Source organism: Pseudophryne corroboree (assembly GCF_028390025.1).
Source record: "Pseudophryne corroboree isolate aPseCor3 chromosome 3 unlocalized genomic scaffold, aPseCor3.hap2 SUPER_3_unloc_80, whole genome shotgun sequence".
Taxonomy (NCBI): domain Eukaryota; kingdom Metazoa; phylum Chordata; class Amphibia; order Anura; family Myobatrachidae; genus Pseudophryne; species Pseudophryne corroboree.
This window is the reverse complement of record NW_026967575.1, coordinates 408,136-435,055: the sequence shown is the minus strand read 5'-3', so window position 1 is coordinate 435,055 and position 26,920 is coordinate 408,136. Positions and strand designations below refer to the sequence as shown.

The following is a 26,920-nucleotide window of genomic DNA, read 5'->3' as shown; positions in this document are numbered from 1 at the left end:
GTGTTACCTAAATGTATGCACAGGCGATGTTATATTACTGCACAGCCCATGTCACCTCTAATAATCCCACATGGTCTCAGTGTTACCTAAATGTATGCACATGTGATGTTATATTACTGCACAGCCCATGTCACCTCTAGTAATCCCACATGTTCTCTCAGTGTTACCTAAATGTATGCACAGGTGATGTTATATTACTGCACAGCCCATGTCACCTCTAGTAATCCCACATGATCTCTCAGTGTTACCTAAACGTATGCACAGGCGATGTTATATTACTGCACAGCCCATGTCACCTCTAGTAATCCCACATGATCTCTCAGTGTTACCTAAATGTATGCACAGGCAATGTTATATTACTACACAGCCCATGTCACCTCTATTAATCCCACATGATCTCTCAGTGTTACCTAAATGTATGCACAGGCGATGTTATAATACTGCACAGCCCATGTCACCTCTAGTAATCCCACATGTTCTCTCAGTGTTACCTAAATGTATGCACAGGCGATGTTATATTACTGCACAGCCCATGTCACCTCTAGTAATCCCACATGATCTCAGTGTTACCTAAATGTATGCACAGGAGATGTTATATTACTGCACAGCCCATGTCACCTCAAGTAATCCCACATGATCTCTCAGTGTTACCTAAATGTATGCACAGGCGATGTTATATTACTGCACAGCCCATGTCACCTCTAGTAATCCCACATGATCTCTCAGTGTTACCTAAATGTATGCACAGGTAATGTTATATTACTGCACAGCCCATGTCATCTCTAGTAATCCCACATGGTCTCTCAGTGTTACCTAAATGTATGCACAGGAGATGTTATATTACTGCACAGCCCATGTCACCTCTAGTAATCCCACATGTTCTCTCAGTGTTACCTAAATGTATGCACAGGCGATGTTATATTACTGCACAGCCCATGTCACCTCTAGTAATCCCACATGATCTCTCAGTGTTACCTAAATGTATGCACAGGTAATGTTATATTACTGCACAGCCCATGTCATCTCTAGTAATCCCACATGATCTCAGTGTTACCTAAATGTATGCACAGGAGATGTTATATTACTGCACAGCCCATGTCACCTCTAGTAATCCCACATGTTCTCTCAGTGTTACCTAAATGTATGCACAGGCGATGTTATATTACTGCACAGCCCATGTCACCTCTAGTAATCCCACATGATCTCTCAGTGTTACCTAAATGTATGCACAGGCGATGTTATATTACTGCACAGCCCATGTCACCTCAAGTAATCCCACATGATCTCTCAGTGTTACCTAAATGTATGCACAGGCGATGTTATATTACTGCACAGCCCATATCACCTCTAGTAATCCCACATGTTCTCTCAGTGTTACCTAAATGTATGCACAGGCGATGTTATATTACTGCACAGCCCATGTCACCTCTAGTAATCCCACATGATCTCTCAGTGTTACCTAAATGTATGCACAGGCAATGTTATATTACTGCACAGCGCATGTCACCTCTAGTAATCCCACATGATCTCTCAGTGTTACCTAAATGTATGCACAGGTGATGTTATATTACTACACAGCCCATGTCACCTCTAGTAATCCCACATGATCTCAGTGTTACCTAAATGTATGCACAGGAAATGTTACATTACTGCACAGCCCATGTCACCTCTAGTAATCCCACATGATCTCTCAGTGTTACCTAAATGTATGCACAGGCGATGTTTTATTACTGCACAGCCCATGTCACCTCTAATAATCCCACATGGTCTCAGTGTTACCTAAATGTATGCACAGGTGATGTTATATTACTGCACAGCCCATGTCACCTCTAGTAATCCCACATGTTCTCTCAGTGTTACCTAAATGTATGCACAGGCGATGTTATATTACTGCACAGCCCATGTCACCTCTAGTAATCCCACATGATCTCTCAGTGTTACCTAAATGTATGCACAGGCGGTGTTATATTACTGCACAGCCCATGTCACCTCTAGCAATCCCACATGATCTCAGTGTTACCTAAATGTATGCACAGGTGATGTTATATTACTGCACAGCCCATATCACCTCTAGTAATCCCATATGATCTCTCAGTGTTACCTAAATGTATGCACAGGCGATGTTATATTACTGCACAGCCCGTGTCACCTCTAGTAATCCCATATGATCTCTCAGTGTTACCTAAATGTATGCACAGGCGATGTTATATTACTGCACAGTCCATGTCACCTCTAGTAATCCCACATGATCTCAGTGTTACCAAAATGTATGCACAGGCGATGTTATATTACTACACAGCCCATATCACCTCTAGTAATCCCACATGATCTCTCAGTGTTACCTAAATGTATGCACAGGCAATGTTATATTACTGCACAGCCCATGTCACCTCTAGTAATCCCACATGATCTCTCAGTGTTACCTAAATGTATGCACAGGCAATGTTATATTACTGCACAGCCCATGTCACATCTAGTAATCCCACATGATCTCTCAGTGTTACCTAAATGTATGCACAGGCGATGTTATATTACTGCACAGCCCATGTCACCTCTAATAATCCCACATGGTCTCAGTGTTACCTAAATGTATGCACATGTGATGTTATATTACTGCACAGCCCATGTCACCTCTAGTAATCCCACATGTTCTCTCAGTGTTACCTAAATGTATGCACAGGTGATGTTATATTACTGCACAGCCCATGTCACCTCTAGTAATCCCACATGATCTCTCAGTGTTACCTAAACGTATGCACAGGCGATGTTATATTACTGCACAGCCCATGTCACCTCTAGTAATCCCACATGATCTCTCAGTGTTACCTAAATGTATGCACAGGCGATGTTATATTACTACACAGCCCATGTCACCTCTATTAATCCCACATGATCTCTCAGTGTTACCTAAATGTATGCACAGGCGATGTTATAATACTGCACAGCCCATGTCACCTCTAGTAATCCCACATGTTCTCTCAGTGTTACCTAAATGTATGCACAGGCGATGTTATATTACTGCACAGCCCATGTCACCTCTAGTAATCCCACATGATCTCTCAGTGTTACCTAAATGTATGCACAGGTGATGTTATATTACTGCACAGCCCATGTCACCTCTAGTAATCCCACATGATCTCAGTGTTACCTAAATGTATGCACAGGCGATGTTATATTACTACACAGCCCATATCACCTCTAGTAATCCCACATGATCTCTCAGTATTACCTAAATGTATGCACAGGAGATGTAATATTACTACACAGCCCATGTCACCTCTAGTAATCCCACATGATGTCTCAGTGTTACCTAAATGTATGCACAGGTGATGTTATATTACTGCACAGCCCATGTCACCTCTAGTAATCCCACATTATCTCAGTGTTACCTAAATGTATGCACAGGCGATGTTATATTACTGCACAGCTCATGTCACCTCTAGTAATCCCACATGATCTCTCAGTGTTACCTAAATGTATGCACAGGCGATGTTATATTACTGCACAGCCCATGTCACCTCTAGTAATCCCACATGATCTCAGTGTTACCTAAATGTATGCACAGGCGATGTTATATTACTGCACAGCCGATGTCACCTCTAGTAATCCCACATGATCTCTCAGTGTTACCTAAATATATGCACAGGCGATGTTATATTACTGCACAGCCCATGTCACCTCTAGTAATCCCACATGATCTCTCAGTGTTACCTAAATGTATGCACAGGCGATGTTATATTACTGCACAGCCCATGTCACCTCTAGTAATCCCACATGATCTCTCAGTGTTACCTAAATGTATGCACAGGTGATGTTATATTACTGCACAGCCCATGTCACCTCTAGTAATCCCACATGATCTCAGTGTTACCTAAATGTATGCACAGGTGATGTTATATTACTGCACAGCCCATGTCACCTCTAGTAATCCCACATGATCTCAGTGTTACCTAAATGTATGCACAGGTGATGTTATATTACTGCACAGCCCATGTCATCTCTAGTAATCCCACATGATCTCAGTGTTACCTAAATGTATGCACAGGTGATGTTATATTACTGCACAGCCCATGTCACCTCTAGTAATCCCACATGATCTCTCAGTGTTACCTAAATATATGCACAGGAGATGTTATATTACTGCACAGCCCATGTCACCTCTAGTAATCCCACATGATCTCAGTGTTACCTAAATGTATGCACAGGCGATGTTATATTACTGCACAGCCCATGTCACCTCTAGTAATACCACATGATCTCAGTGTTACCTAAATGTATGCACAGGCGATGTTATATTACTGCACAGCCCATGTCACCTCTAGTAATCCCACATGATCTCTCAGTGTTACCTAAATGTATGCACAGGAGATGTTATATTACTGCACAGCCCATGTCACCTCTAGTAATACCACATGTTCTCTCAGTGTTACCTAAATGTATGCACAGGCGATGTTATATTACTGCACAGCCCATGTCATCTCTAGTAATCCCACATGATCTCTCAGTGTTACCTAAATGTATGCACAGGAGATGTTATATTACTGCACAGCCCATGTCACCTCTAGTAATCCCACATGTTCTCTCAGTGTTACCTAAATGTATGCACAGGCGATGTTATATTACTGCACAGCCCATGTCATCTCTAGTAATCCCACATGATCTCAGTGTTACCTAAATGTATGCACAGGAGATGTTATATTACTGCACAGCCCATGTCACCTCTAGTAATCCCACATGATCTCAGTGTTACCTAAATGTATGCACAGGAGATGTTATATTACTGCACAGCCCATGTCACCTCTAGTAATCCCACATGTTCTCTCAGTGTTACCTAAATGTATGCACAGGCGATGTTATATTACTGCACAGCCCATGTCACCTCAAGTAATCCCACATGATCTCTCAGTGTTACCTAAATGTATGCACAGGCGATGTTATATTACTGCACAGCCCATATCACCTCTAGTAATCCCACATGTTCTCTCAGTGTTACCTAAATGTATGCACAGGCGATGTTATATTACTGCACAGCCCATGTCACCTCTAGTAATCCCACATGATCTCTCAGTGTTACCTAAATGTATGCACAGGCAATGTTATATTACTGCACAGCGCATGTCACCTCTAGTAATCCCACATGATCTCTCAGTGTTACCTAAATGTATGCACAGGTGATGTTATATTACTACACAGCCCATGTCACCTCTAGTAATCCCACATGATCTCTCAGTGTTACCTAAATGTATGCACAGGAAATGTTATATTACTGCACAGCCCATGTCACCTCTAGTAATCCCACATGATCTCTCAGTGTTACCTAAATGTATGCACAGGCGATGTTATATTACTGCACAGCCTATGTCACCTCTAATAATCCCACATGGTCTCAGTGTTACCTAAATGTATGCACAGGTGATGTTATATTACTGCACAGCCCATGTCACCTCTAGTAATCCCACATGTTCTCTCAGTGTTACCTAAATGTATGCACAGGCGATGTTATATTACTGCACAGCCCATGTCACCTCTAGTAATCCCACATGATCTCTCAGTGTTACCTAAATGTATGCACAGGCGGTGTTATATTACTGCACAGCCCATGTCACCTCTAGCAATCCCACATGATCTCAGTATTACCTAAATGTATGCACAGGTGATGTTATATTACTGCACAGCCCATATAACCTCTAGTAATCCCATATGATCTCTCAGTGTTACCTAAATGTATGCACAGGCGATGTTATATTACCGCACAGCCCGTGTCACCTCTAGTAATCCCATATGATCTCTCAGTGTTACCTAAATGTATGCACAGGCGATGTTATATTACTGCACAGTCCATGTCACCTCTAGTAATCCCACATGATCTCAGTGTTACCAAAATGTATGCACAGGCGATGTTATATTACTACACAGCCCATATCACCTCTAGTAATCCCACATGATCTCTCAGTGTTACCTAAATGTATGCACAGGCAATGTTATATTACTGCACAGCCCATGTCACATCTAGTAATCCCACATGATCTCTCAGTGTTACCTAAATGTATGCACAGGCGATGTTATATTACTGCACAGCCCATGTCACCTCTAATAATCCCACATGGTCTCAGTGTTACCTAAATGTATGCACATGTGATGTTATATTACTGCACAGCCCATGTCACCTCTAGTAATCCCACATGTTCTCTCAGTGTTACCTAAATGTATGCACAGGTGATGTTATATTACTGCACAGCCCATGTCACCTCTAGTAATCCCACATGATCTCTCAGTGTTACCTAAACGTATGCACAGGCGATGTTATATTACTGCACAGCCCATGTCACCTCTAGTAATCCCACATGATCTCTCAGTGTTACCTAAATGTATGCACAGGCAATGTTATATTACTACACAGCCCATGTCACCTCTAGTAATCCCACATGATCTCTCAGTGTTACCTAAATGTATGCACAGGCGATGTTATAATACTGCACAGCCCATGTCACCTCTAGTAATCCCACATGTTCTCTCAGTGTTACCTAAATGTATGCACAGGCGATGTTATATTACTGCACAGCCCATGTCACCTCTAGTAATCCCACATGATCTCTCAGTGTTACCTAAATGTATGCACAGGTGATGTTATATTACTGCACAGCCCATGTCACCTCTAGTAATCCCATATGATCTCTCAGTGTTACGTAAATGTATGCACAGGCGATGTTATATTACTGCACAGCCCATGTCACCTCTAGTAATCCCACATGATCTCAGTGTTACCTAAATGTATGCACAGGCGATGTTATATTACTACACAGCCCATATCACCTCTAGTAATCCCACATGATCTCTCAGTATTACCTAAATGTATGCACAGGAGATGTAATATTACTACACAGCCCATGTCACCTCTAGTAATCCCACATGATGTCTCAGTGTTACCTAAATGTATGCACAGGTGATGTTATATTACTGCACAGCCCATGTCACCTCTAGTAATCCCACATTATCTCAGTGTTACCTAAATGTATGCACAGGCGATGTTATATTACTGCACAGCTCATGTCACCTCTAGTAATCCCACATGATCTCTCAGTGTTACCTAAATGTATGCACAGGCGATGTTATATTACTGCACAGCCCATGTCATCTCTAGTAATCCCACATGATCTCAGTGTTACCTAAATGTATGCACAGGCGATGTTATATTACTGCACGGCCCATGTCACCTCTAGTAATCCCACATGATCTCAGTGTTACCTAAATGTATGCACAGGCGATGTTATATTACTGCACAGCCCATGTCACCTCTAGTAATCCCACATGATCTCTCAGTGTTACCTAAATATATGCACAGGCGATGTTATATTACTGCACAGCCTATGTCACCTCTAGTAATCCCACATGATCTCTCAGTGTTACCTAAATGTATGCACAGGCGATGTTATATTACTGCACAGCCCATGTCACCTCTAGTAATCCCACATGATCTCTCAGTGTTACCTAAATGTATGCACAGGTGATGTTATATTACTGCACAGCCCATGTCACCTCTAGTAATCCCACATGATCTCAGTGTTACCTAAATGTATGCACAGGTGATGTTATATTACTGCACAGCCCATGTCACCTCTAGTAATCCCACATGATCTCAGTGTTACCTAAATGTATGCACAGGTGATGTTATATTACTGCACAGCCCATGTCATCTCTAGTAATCCCACATGATCTCAGTGTTACCTAAATGTATGCACAGGTGATGTTATATTACTGCACAGCCCATGTCACCTCTAGTAATCCCACATGATCTCTCAGTGTTACCTAAATATATGCACAGGAGATGTTATATTACTGCACAGCCCATGTCACCTCTAGTAATCCCACATGATCTCAGTGTTACCTAAATGTATGCACAGGCGATGTTATATTACTGCACAGCCCATGTCACCTCTAGTAATCCCACATGATCTCTCAGTGTTACCTAAATGTATGCACAGGCAATGTTATATTACTGCACAGCCCATGTCACCTCTAGTAATCCCACATGATCTCAGTGTTACCTAAATGTATGCACAGGCGATGTTATATTACTGCACAGCCCATGTCACCTCTAGTAATCTCACATGATCTCAGTGTTACCTAAATGTATGCACAGGAGATGTTATATTACTGCACAGCCCATGTCACCTCTAGTAATCCCACATGTTCTCTCAGTGTTACCTAAATGTATGCACAGGCGATGTTATATTACTGCACAGCCCATGTCACCTCTAGTAATCCCACATGATCTCTCAGTGTTACCTAAATGTATGCACAGGAGATGTTATATTACTGCACAGCCCATGTCACCTCTAGTAATCCCATATGATCTCAGTGTTACCTAAACGTATGCACAGGCGATGTTATATTACTGCACAGCCCATGTCACCTCTAGTAATCCCACATGATCTCAGTGTTACCTAAATGTATGCACAGGAGATGTTATATTACTGCACAGCCCATGTCACCTCTAGTAATCCCACGTGTTCTCTCAGTGTTACCTAAATGTATGCACAGGCGATGTTATATTACTGCACAGCCCATGTCACCTCTAGTAATCCCACATGTTCTCTCAGTGTTACCTAAATGTATGCACAGGTGATGTTATATTACTGCACAGTCCATGTCACCTCTAGTAATACCACATGTTCTCTCAGTGTTACCTAAATGTATGCACAGGCGATGTTATATTACTGCACAGCCCATGTCATCTCTAGTAATCCCACATGATCTCTCAGTGTTACCTAAATGTATGCACAGGAGATGTTATATTACTGCACAGCCCATGTCACCTCTAGTAATCCCACATGTTCTCTCAGTGTTACCTAAATGTATGCACAGGCGATGTTATATTACTGCACAGCCCATGTCATCTCTAGTAATCCCACATGATCTCAGTGTTACCTAAATGTATGCACAGGAGATGTTATATTACTGCACAGCCCATGTCACCTCTAGTAATCCCACATGATCTCAGTGTTACCTAAATGTATGCACAGGAGATGTTATATTACTGCACAGCCCATGTCACCTCTAGTAATCCCACATGTTCTCTCAGTGTTACCTAAATGTATGCACAGGCGATGTTATATTACTGCACAGCCCATGTCACCTCTAGTAATCCCACATGATCTCAGTGTTACCTAAATGTATGCACAGGAGATGTTATATTACTGCACAGCCCATGTCACCTCTAGTAATCCCACATGTTCTCTCAGTGTTACCTAAATGTATGCACAGGCGATGTTATATTACTGCACAGCCCATGTCACCTCTAGTAATCCCACATGATCTCTCAGTGTTACCTAAATGTATGCACAGGCGATGTTATATTACTGCACAGCCCATGTCACCTCAAGTAATCCCACATGATCTCTCAGTGTTACCTAAATGTATGCACAGGCGATGTTATATTACTGCACAGCCCATATCACCTCTAGTAATCCCACATGTTCTCTCAGTGTTACCTAAATGTATGCACAGGCGATGTTATATTACTGCACAGCCCATGTCACCTCTAGTAATCCCACATGATCTCTCAGTGTTACCTAAATGTATGCACAGGCAATGTTATATTACTGCACAGCGCATGTCACCTCTAGTAATCCCACATGATCTCTCAGTGTTACCTAAATGTATGCACAGGTGATGTTATATTACTACACAGCCCATGTCACCTCTAGTAATCCCACATGATCTCTCAGTGTTACCTAAATGTATGCACAGGAAATGTTATATTACTGCACAGCCCATGTCACCTCTAGTAATCCCACATGATCTCTCAGTGTTACCTAAATGTATGCACAGGCGATGTTATATTACTGCACAGCCCATGTCATCTCTAGTAATCCCACATGATCTCAGTGTTACCTAAATGTATGCACAGGCGATGTTATATTACTGCACGGCCCATGTCACCTCTAGTAATCCCACATGATCTCAGTGTTACCTAAATGTATGCACAGGCGATGTTATATTACTGCACAGCCCATGTCACCTCTAGTAATCCCACATGATCTCTCAGTGTTACCTAAATATATGCACAGGCGATGTTATATTACTGCACAGCCTATGTCACCTCTAGTAATCCCACATGATCTCTCAGTGTTACCTAAATGTATGCACAGGCGATGTTATATTACTGCACAGCCCATGTCACCTCTAGTAATCCCACATGATCTCTCAGTGTTACCTAAATGTATGCACAGGTGATGTTATATTACTGCACAGCCCATGTCACCTCTAGTAATCCCACATGATCTCAGTGTTACCTAAATGTATGCACAGGTGATGTTATATTACTGCACAGCCCATGTCACCTCTAGTAATCCCACATGATCTCAGTGTTACCTAAATGTATGCACAGGTGATGTTATATTACTGCACAGCCCATGTCATCTCTAGTAATCCCACATGATCTCAGTGTTACCTAAATGTATGCACAGGTGATGTTATATTACTGCACAGCCCATGTCACCTCTAGTAATCCCACATGATCTCTCAGTGTTACCTAAATATATGCACAGGAGATGTTATATTACTGCACAGCCCATGTCACCTCTAGTAATCCCACATGATCTCAGTGTTACCTAAATGTATGCACAGGCGATGTTATATTACTGCACAGCCCATGTCACCTCTAGTAATCCCACATGATCTCTCAGTGTTACCTAAATGTATGCACAGGCAATGTTATATTACTGCACAGCCCATGTCACCTCTAGTAATCCCACATGATCTCAGTGTTACCTAAATGTATGCACAGGCGATGTTATATTACTGCACAGCCCATGTCACCTCTAGTAATCCCACATGTTCTCTCTGCGTTACCTAAATGTATGCACAGGAGATGTTATATTACTGCACAGCCCATGTCACCTCTAGTAATCCCACATGATCTCAGTGTTACCTAAATGTATGCACAGGCGATGTTATATTACTGCACAGCCCATGTCACCTCTAATAATCTCACATGATCTCAGTGTTACCTAAATGTATGCACAGGAGATGTTATATTACTGCACAGCCCATGTCACCTCTAGTAATCCCACATGTTCTCTCAGTGTTACCTAAATGTATGCACAGGCGATGTTATATTACTGCACAGCCCATGTCACCTCTAGTAATCCCACATGATCTCTCAGTGTTACCTAAATGTATGCACAGGAGATGTTATATTACTGCACAGCCCATGTCACCTCTAGTAATCCCATATGATCTCAGTGTTACCTAAACGTATGCACAGGCGATGTTATATTACTGCACAGCCCATGTCACCTCTAGTAATCCCACATGATCTCAGTGTTACCTAAATGTATGCACAGGCGATGTTATATTACTGCACAGCCCATGTCACCTCTAGTAATCCCACATGTTCTCTCAGTGTTACCTAAATGTATGCACAGGTGATGTTATATTACTGCACAGTCCATGTCACCTCTAGTAATACCACATGTTCTCTCAGTGTTACCTAAATGTATGCACAGGCGATGTTATATTACTGCACAGCCCATGTCATCTCTAGTAATCCCACATGATCTCTCAGTGTTACCTAAATGTATGCACAGGAGATGTTATATTACTGCACAGCCCATGTCACCTCTAGTAATCCCACATGTTCTCTCAGTGTTACCTAAATGTATGCACAGGCGATGTTATATTACTGCACAGCCCATGTCATCTCTAGTAATCCCACATGATCTCAGTGTTACCTAAATGTATGCACAGGAGATGTTATATTACTGCACAGCCCATGTCACCTCTAGTAATCCCACATGATCTCAGTGTTACCTAAATGTATGCACAGGAGATGTTATATTACTGCACAGCCCATGTCACCTCTAGTAATCCCACATGTTCTCTCAGTGTTACCTAAATGTATGCACAGGCGATGTTATATTACTGCACAGCCCATGTCACCTCTAGTAATCCCACATGATCTCAGTGTTACCTAAATGTATGCACAGGAGATGTTATATTACTGCACAGCCCATGTCACCTCTAGTAATCCCACATGTTCTCTCAGTGTTACCTAAATGTATGCACAGGCGATGTTATATTACTGCACAGCCCATGTCACCTCTAGTAATCCCACATGATCTCTCAGTGTTACCTAAATGTATGCACAGGCGATGTTATATTACTGCACAGCCCATGTCACCTCAAGTAATCCCACATGATCTCTCAGTGTTACCTAAATGTATGCACAGGCGATGTTATATTACTGCACAGCCCATATCACCTCTAGTAATCCCACATGTTCTCTCAGTGTTACCTAAATGTATGCACAGGCGATGTTATATTACTGCACAGCCCATGTCACCTCTAGTAATCCCACATGATCTCTCAGTGTTACCTAAATGTATGCACAGGCAATGTTATATTACTGCACAGCGCATGTCACCTCTAGTAATCCCACATGATCTCTCAGTGTTACCTAAATGTATGCACAGGTGATGTTATATTACTACACAGCCCATGTCACCTCTAGTAATCCCACATGATCTCTCAGTGTTACCTAAATGTATGCACAGGAAATGTTATATTACTGCACAGCCCATGTCACCTCTAGTAATCCCACATGATCTCTCAGTGTTACCTAAATGTATGCACAGGCGATGTTATATTACTGCACAGCCCATGTCACCTCTAATAATCCCACATGGTCTCAGTGTTACCTAAATGTATGCACAGGTGATGTTATATTACTGCACAGCCCATGTCACCTCTAGTAATCCCACATGTTCTCTCAGTGTTACCTAAATGTATGCACAGGCGATGTTATATTACTGCAGAGCCCATGTCACCTCTAGTAATCCCACATGATCTCTCAGTGTTACCTAAATGTATGCACAGGCGGTGTTATATTACTGCACAGCCCATGTCACCTCTAGCAATCCCACATGATCTCAGTGTTACCTAAATGTATGCACAGGTGATGTTATATTACTGCACAGCCCATATCACCTCTAGTAATCCCATATGATCTCTCAGTGTTACCTAAATGTATGCACAGGCGATGTTATATTACTGCACAGCCCGTGTCACCTCTAGTAATCCCATATGATCTCTCAGTGTTACCTAAATGTATGCACAGGCGATGTTATATTACTGCACAGTCCATGTCACCTCTAGTAATCCCACATGATCTCAGTGTTACCAAAATGTATGCACAGGCGATGTTATATTACTACACAGCCCATATCACCTCTAGTAATCCCACATGATCTCTCAGTGTTACCTAAATGTATGCACAGGAAATGTTATATTACTGCACAGCCCATGTCACCTCTAGTAATCCCACATGATCTCTCAGTGTTACCTAAATGTATGCACAGGTGATGTTATATTACTGCACAGCCCATGTCACCTCTAGTAATCCCACATGATCTCAGTGTTACCTAAATGTATGCACAGGTGATGTTATATTACTGCACAGCCCATGTCATCTCTAGTAATCCCACATGATCTCAGTGTTACCTAAATGTATGCACAGGTGATGTTATATTACTGCACAGCCCATGTCACCTCTAGTAATCCCACATGATCTCTCAGTGTTACCTAAATATATGCACAGGAGATGTTATATTACTGCACAGCCCATGTCACCTCTAGTAATCCCACATGATCTCAGTGTTACCTAAATGTATGCACAGGCGATGTTATATTACTGCACAGCCCATGTCACCTCTAGTAATCCCACATGATCTCTCAGTGTTACCTAAATGTATGCACAGGCAATGTTATATTACTGCACAGCCCATGTCACCTCTAGTAATCCCACATGATCTCAGTGTTACCTAAATGTATGCACAGGCGATGTTATATTACTGCACAGCCCATGTCACCTCTAGTAATCTCACATGATCTCAGTGTTACCTAAATGTATGCACAGGAGATGTTATATTACTGCACAGCCCATGTCACCTCTAGTAATCCCACATGTTCTCTCAGTGTTACCTAAATGTATGCACAGGCGATGTTATATTACTGCACAGCCCATGTCACCTCTAGTAATCCCACATGATCTCTCAGTGTTACCTAAATGTATGCACAGGAGATGTTATATTACTGCACAGCCCATGTCACCTCTAGTAATCCCATATGATCTCAGTGTTACCTAAACGTATGCACAGGCGATGTTATATTACTGCACAGCCCATGTCACCTCTAGTAATCCCACATGATCTCAGTGTTACCTAAATGTATGCACAGGAGATGTTATATTACTGCACAGCCCATGTCACCTCTAGTAATCCCACGTGTTCTCTCAGTGTTACCTAAATGTATGCACAGGCGATGTTATATTACTGCACAGCCCATGTCACCTCTAGTAATCCCACATGTTCTCTCAGTGTTACCTAAATGTATGCACAGGTGATGTTATATTACTGCACAGTCCATGTCACCTCTAGTAATACCACATGTTCTCTCAGTGTTACCTAAATGTATGCACAGGCGATGTTATATTACTGCACAGCCCATGTCATCTCTAGTAATCCCACATGATCTCTCAGTGTTACCTAAATGTATGCACAGGAGATGTTATATTACTGCACAGCCCATGTCACCTCTAGTAATCCCACATGTTCTCTCAGTGTTACCTAAATGTATGCACAGGCGATGTTATATTACTGCACAGCCCATGTCATCTCTAGTAATCCCACATGATCTCAGTGTTACCTAAATGTATGCACAGGAGATGTTATATTACTGCACAGCCCATGTCACCTCTAGTAATCCCACATGATCTCAGTGTTACCTAAATGTATGCACAGGAGATGTTATATTACTGCACAGCCCATGTCACCTCTAGTAATCCCACATGTTCTCTCAGTGTTACCTAAATGTATGCACAGGCGATGTTATATTACTGCACAGCCCATGTCACCTCTAGTAATCCCACATGATCTCAGTGTTACCTAAATGTATGCACAGGAGATGTTATATTACTGCACAGCCCATGTCACCTCTAGTAATCCCACATGTTCTCTCAGTGTTACCTAAATGTATGCACAGGCGATGTTATATTACTGCACAGCCCATGTCACCTCTAGTAATCCCACATGATCTCTCAGTGTTACCTAAATGTATGCACAGGCGATGTTATATTACTGCACAGCCCATGTCACCTCAAGTAATCCCACATGATCTCTCAGTGTTACCTAAATGTATGCACAGGCGATGTTATATTACTGCACAGCCCATATCACCTCTAGTAATCCCACATGTTCTCTCAGTGTTACCTAAATGTATGCACAGGCGATGTTATATTACTGCACAGCCCATGTCACCTCTAGTAATCCCACATGATCTCTCAGTGTTACCTAAATGTATGCACAGGCAATGTTATATTACTGCACAGCGCATGTCACCTCTAGTAATCCCACATGATCTCTCAGTGTTACCTAAATGTATGCACAGGTGATGTTATATTACTACACAGCCCATGTCACCTCTAGTAATCCCACATGATCTCTCAGTGTTACCTAAATGTATGCACAGGAAATGTTATATTACTGCACAGCCCATGTCACCTCTAGTAATCCCACATGATCTCTCAGTGTTACCTAAATGTATGCACAGGCGATGTTATATTACTGCACAGCCCATGTCATCTCTAGTAATCCCACATGATCTCAGTGTTACCTAAATGTATGCACAGGCGATGTTATATTACTGCACGGCCCATGTCACCTCTAGTAATCCCACATGATCTCAGTGTTACCTAAATGTATGCACAGGCGATGTTATATTACTGCACAGCCCATGTCACCTCTAGTAATCCCACATGATCTCTCAGTGTTACCTAAATATATGCACAGGCGATGTTATATTACTGCACAGCCTATGTCACCTCTAGTAATCCCACATGATCTCTCAGTGTTACCTAAATGTATGCACAGGCGATGTTATATTACTGCACAGCCCATGTCACCTCTAGTAATCCCACATGATCTCTCAGTGTTACCTAAATGTATGCACAGGTGATGTTATATTACTGCACAGCCCATGTCACCTCTAGTAATCCCACATGATCTCAGTGTTACCTAAATGTATGCACAGGTGATGTTATATTACTGCACAGCCCATGTCACCTCTAGTAATCCCACATGATCTCAGTGTTACCTAAATGTATGCACAGGTGATGTTATATTACTGCACAGCCCATGTCATCTCTAGTAATCCCACATGATCTCAGTGTTACCTAAATGTATGCACAGGTGATGTTATATTACTGCACAGCCCATGTCACCTCTAGTAATCCCACATGATCTCTCAGTGTTACCTAAATATATGCACAGGAGATGTTATATTACTGCACAGCCCATGTCACCTCTAGTAATCCCACATGATCTCAGTGTTACCTAAATGTATGCACAGGCGATGTTATATTACTGCACAGCCCATGTCACCTCTAGTAATCCCACATGATCTCTCAGTGTTACCTAAATGTATGCACAGGCAATGTTATATTACTGCACAGCCCATGTCACCTCTAGTAATCCCACATGATCTCAGTGTTACCTAAATGTATGCACAGGCGATGTTATATTACTGCACAGCCCATGTCACCTCTAGTAATCCCACATGTTCTCTCTGCGTTACCTAAATGTATGCACAGGAGATGTTATATTACTGCACAGCCCATGTCACCTCTAGTAATCCCACATGATCTCAGTGTTACCTAAATGTATGCACAGGCGATGTTATATTACTGCACAGCCCATGTCACCTCTAATAATCTCACATGATCTCAGTGTTACCTAAATGTATGCACAGGAGATGTTATATTACTGCACAGCCCATGTCACCTCTAGTAATCCCACATGTTCTCTCAGTGTTACCTAAATGTATGCACAGGCGATGTTATATTACTGCACAGCCCATGTCACCTCTAGTAATCCCACATGATCTCTCAGTGTTACCTAAATGTATGCACAGGAGATGTTATATTACTGCACAGCCCATGTCACCTCTAGTAATCCCATATGATCTCAGTGTTACCTAAACGTATGCACAGGCGATGTTATATTACTGCACAGCCCATGTCACCTCTAGTAATCCCACATGATCTCAGTGTTACCTAAATGTATGCACAGGCGATGTTATATTACTGCACAGCCCATGTCACCTCTAGTAATCCCACATGTTCTCTCAGTGTTACCTAAATGTATGCACAGGTGATGTTATATTACTGCACAGTCCATGTCACCTCTAGTAATACCACATGTTCTCTCAGTGTTACCTAAATGTATGCACAGGCGATGTTATATTACTGCACAGCCCATGTCATCTCTAGTAATCCCACATGATCTCTCAGTGTTACCTAAATGTATGCACAGGAGATGTTATATTACTGCACAGCCCATGTCACCTCTAGTAATCCCACATGTTCTCTCAGTGTTACCTAAATGTATGCACAGGCGATGTTATATTACTGCACAGCCCATGTCATCTCTAGTAATCCCACATGATCTCAGTGTTACCTAAATGTATGCACAGGAGATGTTATATTACTGCACAGCCCATGTCACCTCTAGTAATCCCACATGATCTCAGTGTTACCTAAATGTATGCACAGGAGATGTTATATTACTGCACAGCCCATGTCACCTCTAGTAATCCCACATGTTCTCTCAGTGTTACCTAAATGTATGCACAGGCGATGTTATATTACTGCACAGCCCATGTCACCTCTAGTAATCCCACATGATCTCAGTGTTACCTAAATGTATGCACAGGAGATGTTATATTACTGCACAGCCCATGTCACCTCTAGTAATCCCACATGTTCTCTCAGTGTTACCTAAATGTATGCACAGGCGATGTTATATTACTGCACAGCCCATGTCACCTCTAGTAATCCCACATGATCTCTCAGTGTTACCTAAATGTATGCACAGGCGATGTTATATTACTGCACAGCCCATGTCACCTCAAGTAATCCCACATGATCTCTCAGTGTTACCTAAATGTATGCACAGGCGATGTTATATTACTGCACAGCCCATATCACCTCTAGTAATCCCACATGTTCTCTCAGTGTTACCTAAATGTATGCACAGGCGATGTTATATTACTGCACAGCCCATGTCACCTCTAGTAATCCCACATGATCTCTCAGTGTTACCTAAATGTATGCACAGGCAATGTTATATTACTGCACAGCGCATGTCACCTCTAGTAATCCCACATGATCTCTCAGTGTTACCTAAATGTATGCACAGGTGATGTTATATTACTACACAGCCCATGTCACCTCTAGTAATCCCACATGATCTCTCAGTGTTACCTAAATGTATGCACAGGAAATGTTATATTACTGCACAGCCCATGTCACCTCTAGTAATCCCACATGATCTCTCAGTGTTACCTAAATGTATGCACAGGCGATGTTATATTACTGCACAGCCCATGTCACCTCTAATAATCCCACATGGTCTCAGTGTTACCTAAATGTATGCACAGGTGATGTTATATTACTGCACAGCCCATGTCACCTCTAGTAATCCCACATGTTCTCTCAGTGTTACCTAAATGTATGCACAGGCGATGTTATATTACTGCACAGCCCATGTCACCTCTAGTAATCCCACATGATCTCTCAGTGTTACCTAAATGTATGCACAGGCGGTGTTATATTACTGCACAGCCCATGTCACCTCTAGCAATCCCACATGATCTCAGTGTTACCTAAATGTATGCACAGGTGATGTTATATTACTGCACAGCCCATATCACCTCTAGTAATCCCATATGATCTCTCAGTGTTACCTAAATGTATGCACAGGCGATGTTATATTACTGCACAGCCCGTGTCACCTCTAGTAATCCCATATGATCTCTCAGTGTTACCTAAATGTATGCACAGGCGATGTTATATTACTGCACAGTCCATGTCACCTCTAGTAATCCCACATGATCTCAGTGTTACCAAAATGTATGCACAGGCGATGTTATATTACTACACAGCCCATATCACCTCTAGTAATCCCACATGATCTCTCAGTGTTACCTAAATGTATGCACAGGCAATGTTATATTACTGCACAGCCCATGTCACCTCTAGTAATCCCACATGATCTCTCAGTGTTACCTAAATGTATGCACAGGCAATGTTATATTACTGCACAGCCCATGTCACATCTAGTAATCCCACATGATCTCTCAGTGTTACCTAAATGTATGCACAGGCGATGTTATATTACTGCACAGCCCATGTCACCTCTAATAATCCCACATGGTCTCAGTGTTACCTAAATGTATGCACATGTGATGTTATATTACTGCACAGCCCATGTCACCTCTAGTAATCCCACATGTTCTCTCAGTGTTACCTAAATGTATGCACAGGTGATGTTATATTACTGCACAGCCCATGTCACCTCTAGTAATCCCACATGATCTCTCAGTGTTACCTAAACGTATGCACAGGCGATGTTATATTACTGCACAGCCCATGTCACCTCTAGTAATCCCACATGATCTCTCAGTGTTACCTAAATGTATGCACAGGCGATGTTATATTACTACACAGCCCATGTCACCTCTAGTAATCCCACATGATCTCTCAGTGTTACCTAAATGTATGCACAGGCGATGTTATAATACTGCACAGCCCATGTCACCTCTAGTAATCCCACATGTTCTCTCAGTGTTACCTAAATGTATGCACAGGCGATGTTATATTACTGCACAGCCCATGTCACCTCTAGTAATCCCACATGATCTCTCAGTGTTACCTAAATGTATGCACAGGTGATGTTATATTACTGCACAGCCCATGTCACCTCTAGTAATCCCATATGATCTCTCAGTGTTACGTAAATGTATGCACAGGCGATGTTATATTACTGCACAGCCCATGTCACCTCTAGTAATCCCACATGATCTCAGTGTTACCTAAATGTATGCACAGGCGATGTTATATTACTACACAGCCCATATCACCTCTAGTAATCCCACATGATCTCTCAGTATTACCTAAATGTATGCACAGGAGATGTAATATTACTACACAGCCCATGTCACCTTTAGTAATCCCACATGATGTCTCAGTGTTACCTAAATGTATGCACAGGTGATGTTATATTACTGCACAGCCCATGTCACCTCTAGTAATCCCACATTTTCTCAGTGTTACCTAAATGTATGCACAGGCGATGTTATATTACTGCACAGCTCATGTCACCTCTAGTAATCCCACATGATCTCTCAGTGTTACCTAAATGTATGCACAGGCGATGTTATATTACTGCACAGCCCATGTCATCTCTAGTAATCCCACATGATCTCAGTGTTACCTAAATGTATGCACAGGCGATGTTATATTACTGCACGGCCCATGTCACCTCTAGTAATCCCACATGATCTCAGTGTTACCTAAATGTATGCACAGGCGATGTTATATTACTGCACAGCCCATGTCACCTCTAGTAATCCCACATGATCTCTCAGTGTTACCTAAATATATGCACAGGCGATGTTATATTACTGCACAGCCCATGTCACCTCTAGTAATCCCACATGATCTCTCAGTGTTACCTAAATGTATGCACAGGCGATGTTATATTACTGCACAGCCCATGTCACCTCTAGTAAGCCCACATGATCTCTCAGTGTTACCTAAATGTATGCACAGGTGATGTTATATTACTGCACAGCCCATGTCACCTCTAGTAATCCCACATGATCTCAGTGTTACCTAAATGTATGCACAGGTGATGTTATATTACTGCACAGCCCATGTCACCTCTAGTAATCCCACATGATCTCAGTGTTACCTAAATGTATGCACAGGTGATGTTATATTACTGCACAGCCCATGTCATCTCTAGTAATCCCACATGATCTCAGTGTTACCTAAATGTATGCACAGGTGATGTTATATTACTGCACAGCCCATGTCACCTCTAGTAATCCCACATGATCTCTCAGTGTTACCTAAATATATGCACAGGCGATGTTATATTACTGCACAGCCCATGTCACCTCTAGTAATCCCACATGATCTCTCAGTGTTACCTAATTGTATGCACAGGCGATGTTATATTACTGCACAGCCCATGTCACCTCTAGTAATCCCACATGATCTCTCAGTGTTACCTAATTGTATGCACAGGAGATGTTATATTACTGCACAGCCCGTGTCACCTCTAGTAATCCCACATGATCTCAGTGTTACCTAAATGTATGCACAGGCAATGTTATATTACTGCACAGCCCATGTCACCTCTAGTAATCCCACATGATCTCAGTGTTACCTAAATGTATGTACATGTGATGTTATATTACTGCACAGCCCATGTCACCTCTAGTAATCCCACATGATCTCAGTGTTACCTAAATGTATGCACAGGTGATGTTATATTACTGCACAGCCCATGTCACCTCTAGTAATCCCACATGTTCTCTCAGTGTTACCTAAATGTATGAGCAGGCGATGTTATATTACTGCACAGCCCATGTCACCTCTAGTAATTCCACATTATCCCAGTGTTACCTAAATGTATGCACAGGCGATGTTATATTACTGCACAGCCCATGTCACCTCTAGTAATCCCACATGATCTCAGTGTTACCTAAATGTATGCACAGGTGATGTTATATTACTGCACAACCCATGTCACCTCTAGTAATACCACATGATCTCTCAGTGTTACCTAAATGTATGCACAGGCAATGTTATATTACTGCACAACCCATGTCACCTCTAGTAATCCCACATGTTCTCTCAGTGTTAGTAACACTCCTGTCCAAGCTTCCTTGTATTATTTTAAAGATAAACATAAATGCAATGCCAGAGATACAGTACTGAATACAGTGTCTGTTACAGGATTATATATTGTACCATGTAACACCCTGGGTCTTATCTACTCATTTTATAGTAATTTTCCAGTTTTGATCATAAGCTTTACCAGATATTAATTGTTTTATGAAAATTCACATTTCCATAATGTATTTTATTTCCAGCAGATGGACACACAAGCAGGAATATCTCAGAAGGACATCTAATTTTATCCCCGGATTGTGACATAAAAGATAATGACAGTAGACAGGATTCTCCAGGAGATAACCCTATTACCCCAATTGTATATCCAGCTCTATCAGCTGATCCCTCTGATCCTGGGAAATGTTCTCCTGATCACACTGATATTGGTGCATCTGTTACAGCACTGACAGTAGATACAGTGTTTCCCTGTTCTATAGATGCCAAATGTTTTACACAAAACACAAAGCCTATTACCCATCAGACAGGTAAGGCAGGTGAGAGGCCATTTCCATGTTCTAAGTGTGGGAAATGTTTTGCTCAGAAATTATCTCTTGTTATACATGAGAGAAGTCACACAGGTGAGAAGCCATTTTCATGTTCTGAGTGTGGGAAATGTTTTACATCCAAATCATATTTTGTTATACATCAGAAAACTCACATAGGTGAGAGTCCATTTACATGTTCTGAGTGTGGGAAATGTTTTACACGTAAATCACATCTTGTTCAACATGAGAGAAGTCACACCGGTGAGAAGCCATTTTCATGTTCTGAGTGTGGGAAATGTTTTACACGGAAATCACATCTTGTTCAACATGAGAGAAGTCACACCGGAGAGAAGCCATTTTCATGTTCTGAATGTGGAAAACGTTTTTCACACAAGTCTTGTCTTGTTATACATGAGAGAAATCACACCGGAGAGGGGCCAATTTCATGTTCTGAGTGTGGGAAATGTTTTGCACAGAAATCAACTCTTGTTAGACATGAGAGAAGTCACACCGGAGAGAAGCCATTTACATGTTCTGAGTGTGGGAAATGTTTTTCACTAAAATCAAATCTTGTTCAACATGAAAGAAGTCACACTGGAGAGAAGCCATTTTCTTGTTCTGAGTGTGGAAAAGGTTTTTCACACAAGTCATATCTTGTTATACATGAGAGAAGTCACACCGGAGAGAAGCCATTTTCATGTTCTGAGTGTGGAAAAGGTTTTTCACACAAGTCATATCTTGTTATACATGAGAGAAGTCACACAGGTGAGAAGCCATTTGCATGTTCTGAGTGTGGAAAAGGTTTTTCACACAAGTCCTATCTTGTTAGACATGAAAGAAGTCACACAAGTGAGAAGCCATTTTCATGTTCTGAGTGTGGCAAATGTTTTATACGGAAATCACATCTTGTTAGACATGAGAGAAGTCACACAGGTGAGAAGCCATTTTCATGTACTGAGTGTGGGAAAGGGTTTATACAGAAATCACATCTTGTTAGACATGAGAGAAGTCACACTGGAGAGAAGCCATTTTCATGTTCTGAGTGTGGGAAAGGTTTTATACGGAAATCACATCTTGTTCAACATGAGAGAACTCACACAGGTGTGAAGCCATTTGCATGCTCTGAGTGATTAATAAATCAGCTCTTGTTGGACAGAGTAGACATCACACAGGTGGTGAACCATTTTAATCTTCTGGATATACTCATCTTCACCATTTCCCTGCAATGTTCCTTCAGGTTTTATCTTATGTCCTGTGTTTTTTTTACAATATACATGCTGCTACTGGGTGAAATAATAAGACGTCATGTCCTCCTTTACCTCTGCTATGCAGATAACCTGTCTTTGCTCCGGGTACTGAAAACAATACCAATACTAAATGTCTAGCTGAGCTCCAGATGTGGGTGATGCAAGTTGGCCATGACTCAGTCCTAGTGAAACAGGTCCATATGCTAATGCATGCCGACTCGCCTGTCTTCTGATTACTTCCACTCCTATCCAAGATTTTTCACGTGCTGCTCCCTTTCTCTGGAATTCCCTACCTCTCCCCATCAGACTCTCCACCTCTCTACAAAACTTCAAACGGGCTCTTAAGACCCATTTCTTTACCAAACCCAGCCAACTGTCATCCTAACCCTCTGTTCCACGCTCTCTATGTACCCCATCTGTGTCACCCCTGTCTGTCTATCCCTCCCCTTAGAATGTAAGCTCTCACAAGCAGGGCCCTCTTCCCCCATGTGCTTATCCTTTTCTTACTTTAATAATCCTCAACTGCCCAAATCCTGCAGTTTTTTGGCCATCCTGGAACTTATCTCTATGTCATTTACTGGTGTAGTTATGCTTAGTTACCCTGTACTTGTCCTATATTGTCTTCAACTGTAAGTCACTGTTTTCCTGTTTTGATTATGTGCACATGTACTCTGTAATTGGGTGCTGCGGAACCCTTGTGATGCCATATAAATAAAGGATAATAATAATAATGTAGAAGCTCAGCAACAAATGGTAAGACTGCTGCTTTGACGACCAGACCTACACTTAGGGGTTCAGAGTTTGTATGGAACCTTTGTGTCCTGGATGGTGGAATGACACTTAGACATCCGGTATCAGCCAAAGATCCTCATCTGAGAACCATAGCCAGACTCCAGTACTTAAGTCCCTCAGAAGATCTACCTACAGTCATACATGCACTTGTATCATCACACATAGACTACTGCAATGTCCTCTACCTGGGTCTCCCAGCAATAGAATTGCACCGCTTGTAGCTTGTACAGAATGCAGCAGCCAGGCTGTTACCTAACCAGCCCGTTCCTGCCACATAACATCCATTCTCTGCTCCCTTCACCGGCTGCCTGTAAGATGGTGACTATTACATAATCTTACTGACTCTCCCAGGCCTACATGACCAGGGTCAAAGGTACCAGAAGCAGCTTCTGCCTCCTTACTGCCCTGGTTACTTCCATCTGCAGATGGACTGTTACCAGCAGCACCAAGAATCTGCCGTAATTCATTTGTGGATGATCTGTTAGCATTGTAGCCCTGACCATGGAACCTGCTGGCTCACACAGTCCAAGAGACCTCCACTCTGGAGACCACAAACAGACTGATGACTGTTACATTAATGTTCCTTCACTTCCTAAATAATACATCCCACATGCTGAGTCCTTTATTCTGTTCTACTTATTGTGTATCTTGTGCTCTGTGTAAATGTGAATGTAAAGTTCTGTGAGTGCTATTGGGAGGAAAGTGCTGTATAAGTAACATTATTACTGGTGAGAATGACAGGAGTCAGATCTAGTTACACCATACGTTACATATACAGAAGGGGAAATGTATAAGTAACATTATTACTCGTGAGAATGACAGGAGTCAGATCTAGTTAGAACATACGTTACATATACAGAAGGGGAAATGTATAAGTAACATTATTACTGGTGAGAATGACAGGAGTCAGATCTAGTTACACCACACGTTCCATATACAGAAGGGGAAATGTATAAGTAACATTAATACCGGTGAGAATGACAGGAGTCAGATCTAGTTACACCATACGTTCCATATACAGAAGGGGAAATGTATAAGTAACATTATTACTGGTGAGAGTGACAGAAGTCGGATCTAGTTACACCATACGTCACATACACAGAAGGGGAAATGTATAAGTAACATTATTACTGGTGAGAATGACAGGAGTCAGATCTAGTTACACCATACGTTACATATACAGAAGGGGAAATGTATAAGTAACATCATTACTGGTGAGAGTGACAGGAGTCAGATCTAGTTACACCATACTTTACATATACAGAAGGGGAAATGTATAAGTAACATTATTACTGGTGAGAATGACAGGAGTCAGATCTAGTTACACCATACGTTGCATATACAGAAGGGGAAATGTATAAGTAACATTATTACTGGTGAGAATGACAGGAGTCAGATCTAGTTACACCATACGTTACACATACAGAAGAGGAAATGTATAAGTAACATTATTACTGGTGAGAATGACAGGAGTCAGATCTAGTTACACCATGCGTTCCATATACAGAAGGGGAAATATATAAGTAACATTATTACCGTTGAGAATGACAGAAGTCTGATCTAGTTACACCATACGTTACATATACAGAAGGGGAAATGTATAAGTAACATTAGTACTGGTGAGAATGACAGGAGTAAGATCTAGTTACACCATACGTTACATATACAGAAGGGGAAATGTATAAGTTTCATTATTACTGGTGAGAATGACAGGAGTCAGATCTAGTTACACCATACGTTACATATACAGAAGGGGAAATGTATAAGTAACATTATTACTGGTGAGAATGACAGGAGTCAGATCTAGTTACACCATACGTTACATATACAGAAGGGGAAATGTATAAGTAACATTATTACTGGTGAGAATGACAGGAGTCAGATCTAGTTACACCATACGTTACATATACAGAAGGGGAAATGTATAAGTAACATTATTACCGGTGAGAATGACAGGAGTCAGATCTAGTTACACCATACGTTACATATACAGACAGGGAAATGTATAAGTAACATTATTACTGGTGAGAATGAGAGGAGTCAGATCTAGTTACACAATACGTTACATATACAGAAGGGGAAATGTATAAGTTTCATTATTACTGGTGAGAATGACAGGAGTCAGATCTAGTTACACCATACGTTACATATACAGAAGGGGAAATGTATAAGTAACATTATTACTGGTGAGAATGACAGGAGTCAGATCTAGTTACACCATACGTTACATATACAGAATGGGAAATATATAAGTAACATTATTACTGGTGAGAGTTACAGGAGTCAGATCTAGTTACACCATACGTTACATATACAGAAGGGGAAATGTATAAGTAACATTATTACTGGTGAGAGTTACAGGAGTCAGATCTAGTTACACCATACGTCACATATACAGAAGGGGAAATGTATAAGTAACATTATTACTGGTGAAAATGACAGGAGTCAGATCTAGTTACACCATACGTTACATATACAGAAGGGGAAATGTATAAGTAACATTATTACTGGTGAGAATGACAGGAGTCAGATCTAGTTACACCATACGTTACATATACAGACAGGGAAATGTATAAGTAACATTATTACTGGTGAGA

At 41.6% G+C, this 26,920-nt stretch overlaps 1 protein-coding gene across 3 annotated transcripts in view; it reads left to right on the top strand.

Moving 5' to 3' along the window:
* Positions 1–24,267, top strand: part of LOC134984799 (zinc finger protein ZFP2-like) — a 57,675-nt gene extending 33,408 nt beyond the window's left edge. For 2 of the 3 annotated variants that reach the window (XM_063950282.1, XM_063950281.1), the window contains exon 5: positions 22,000–24,267. In XM_063950282.1, coding sequence (XP_063806352.1) covers positions 22,000–23,414 — 1,415 coding nt within the window. In that variant the 3' untranslated portion in view covers positions 23,415–24,267. The remainder of the gene's footprint in view (positions 1–21,999) is intronic. The other variant, XM_063950283.1, reaches the window with a different exon arrangement.
* The last annotated feature ends 2,653 nt before the right edge of the window (positions 24,268–26,920 follow it).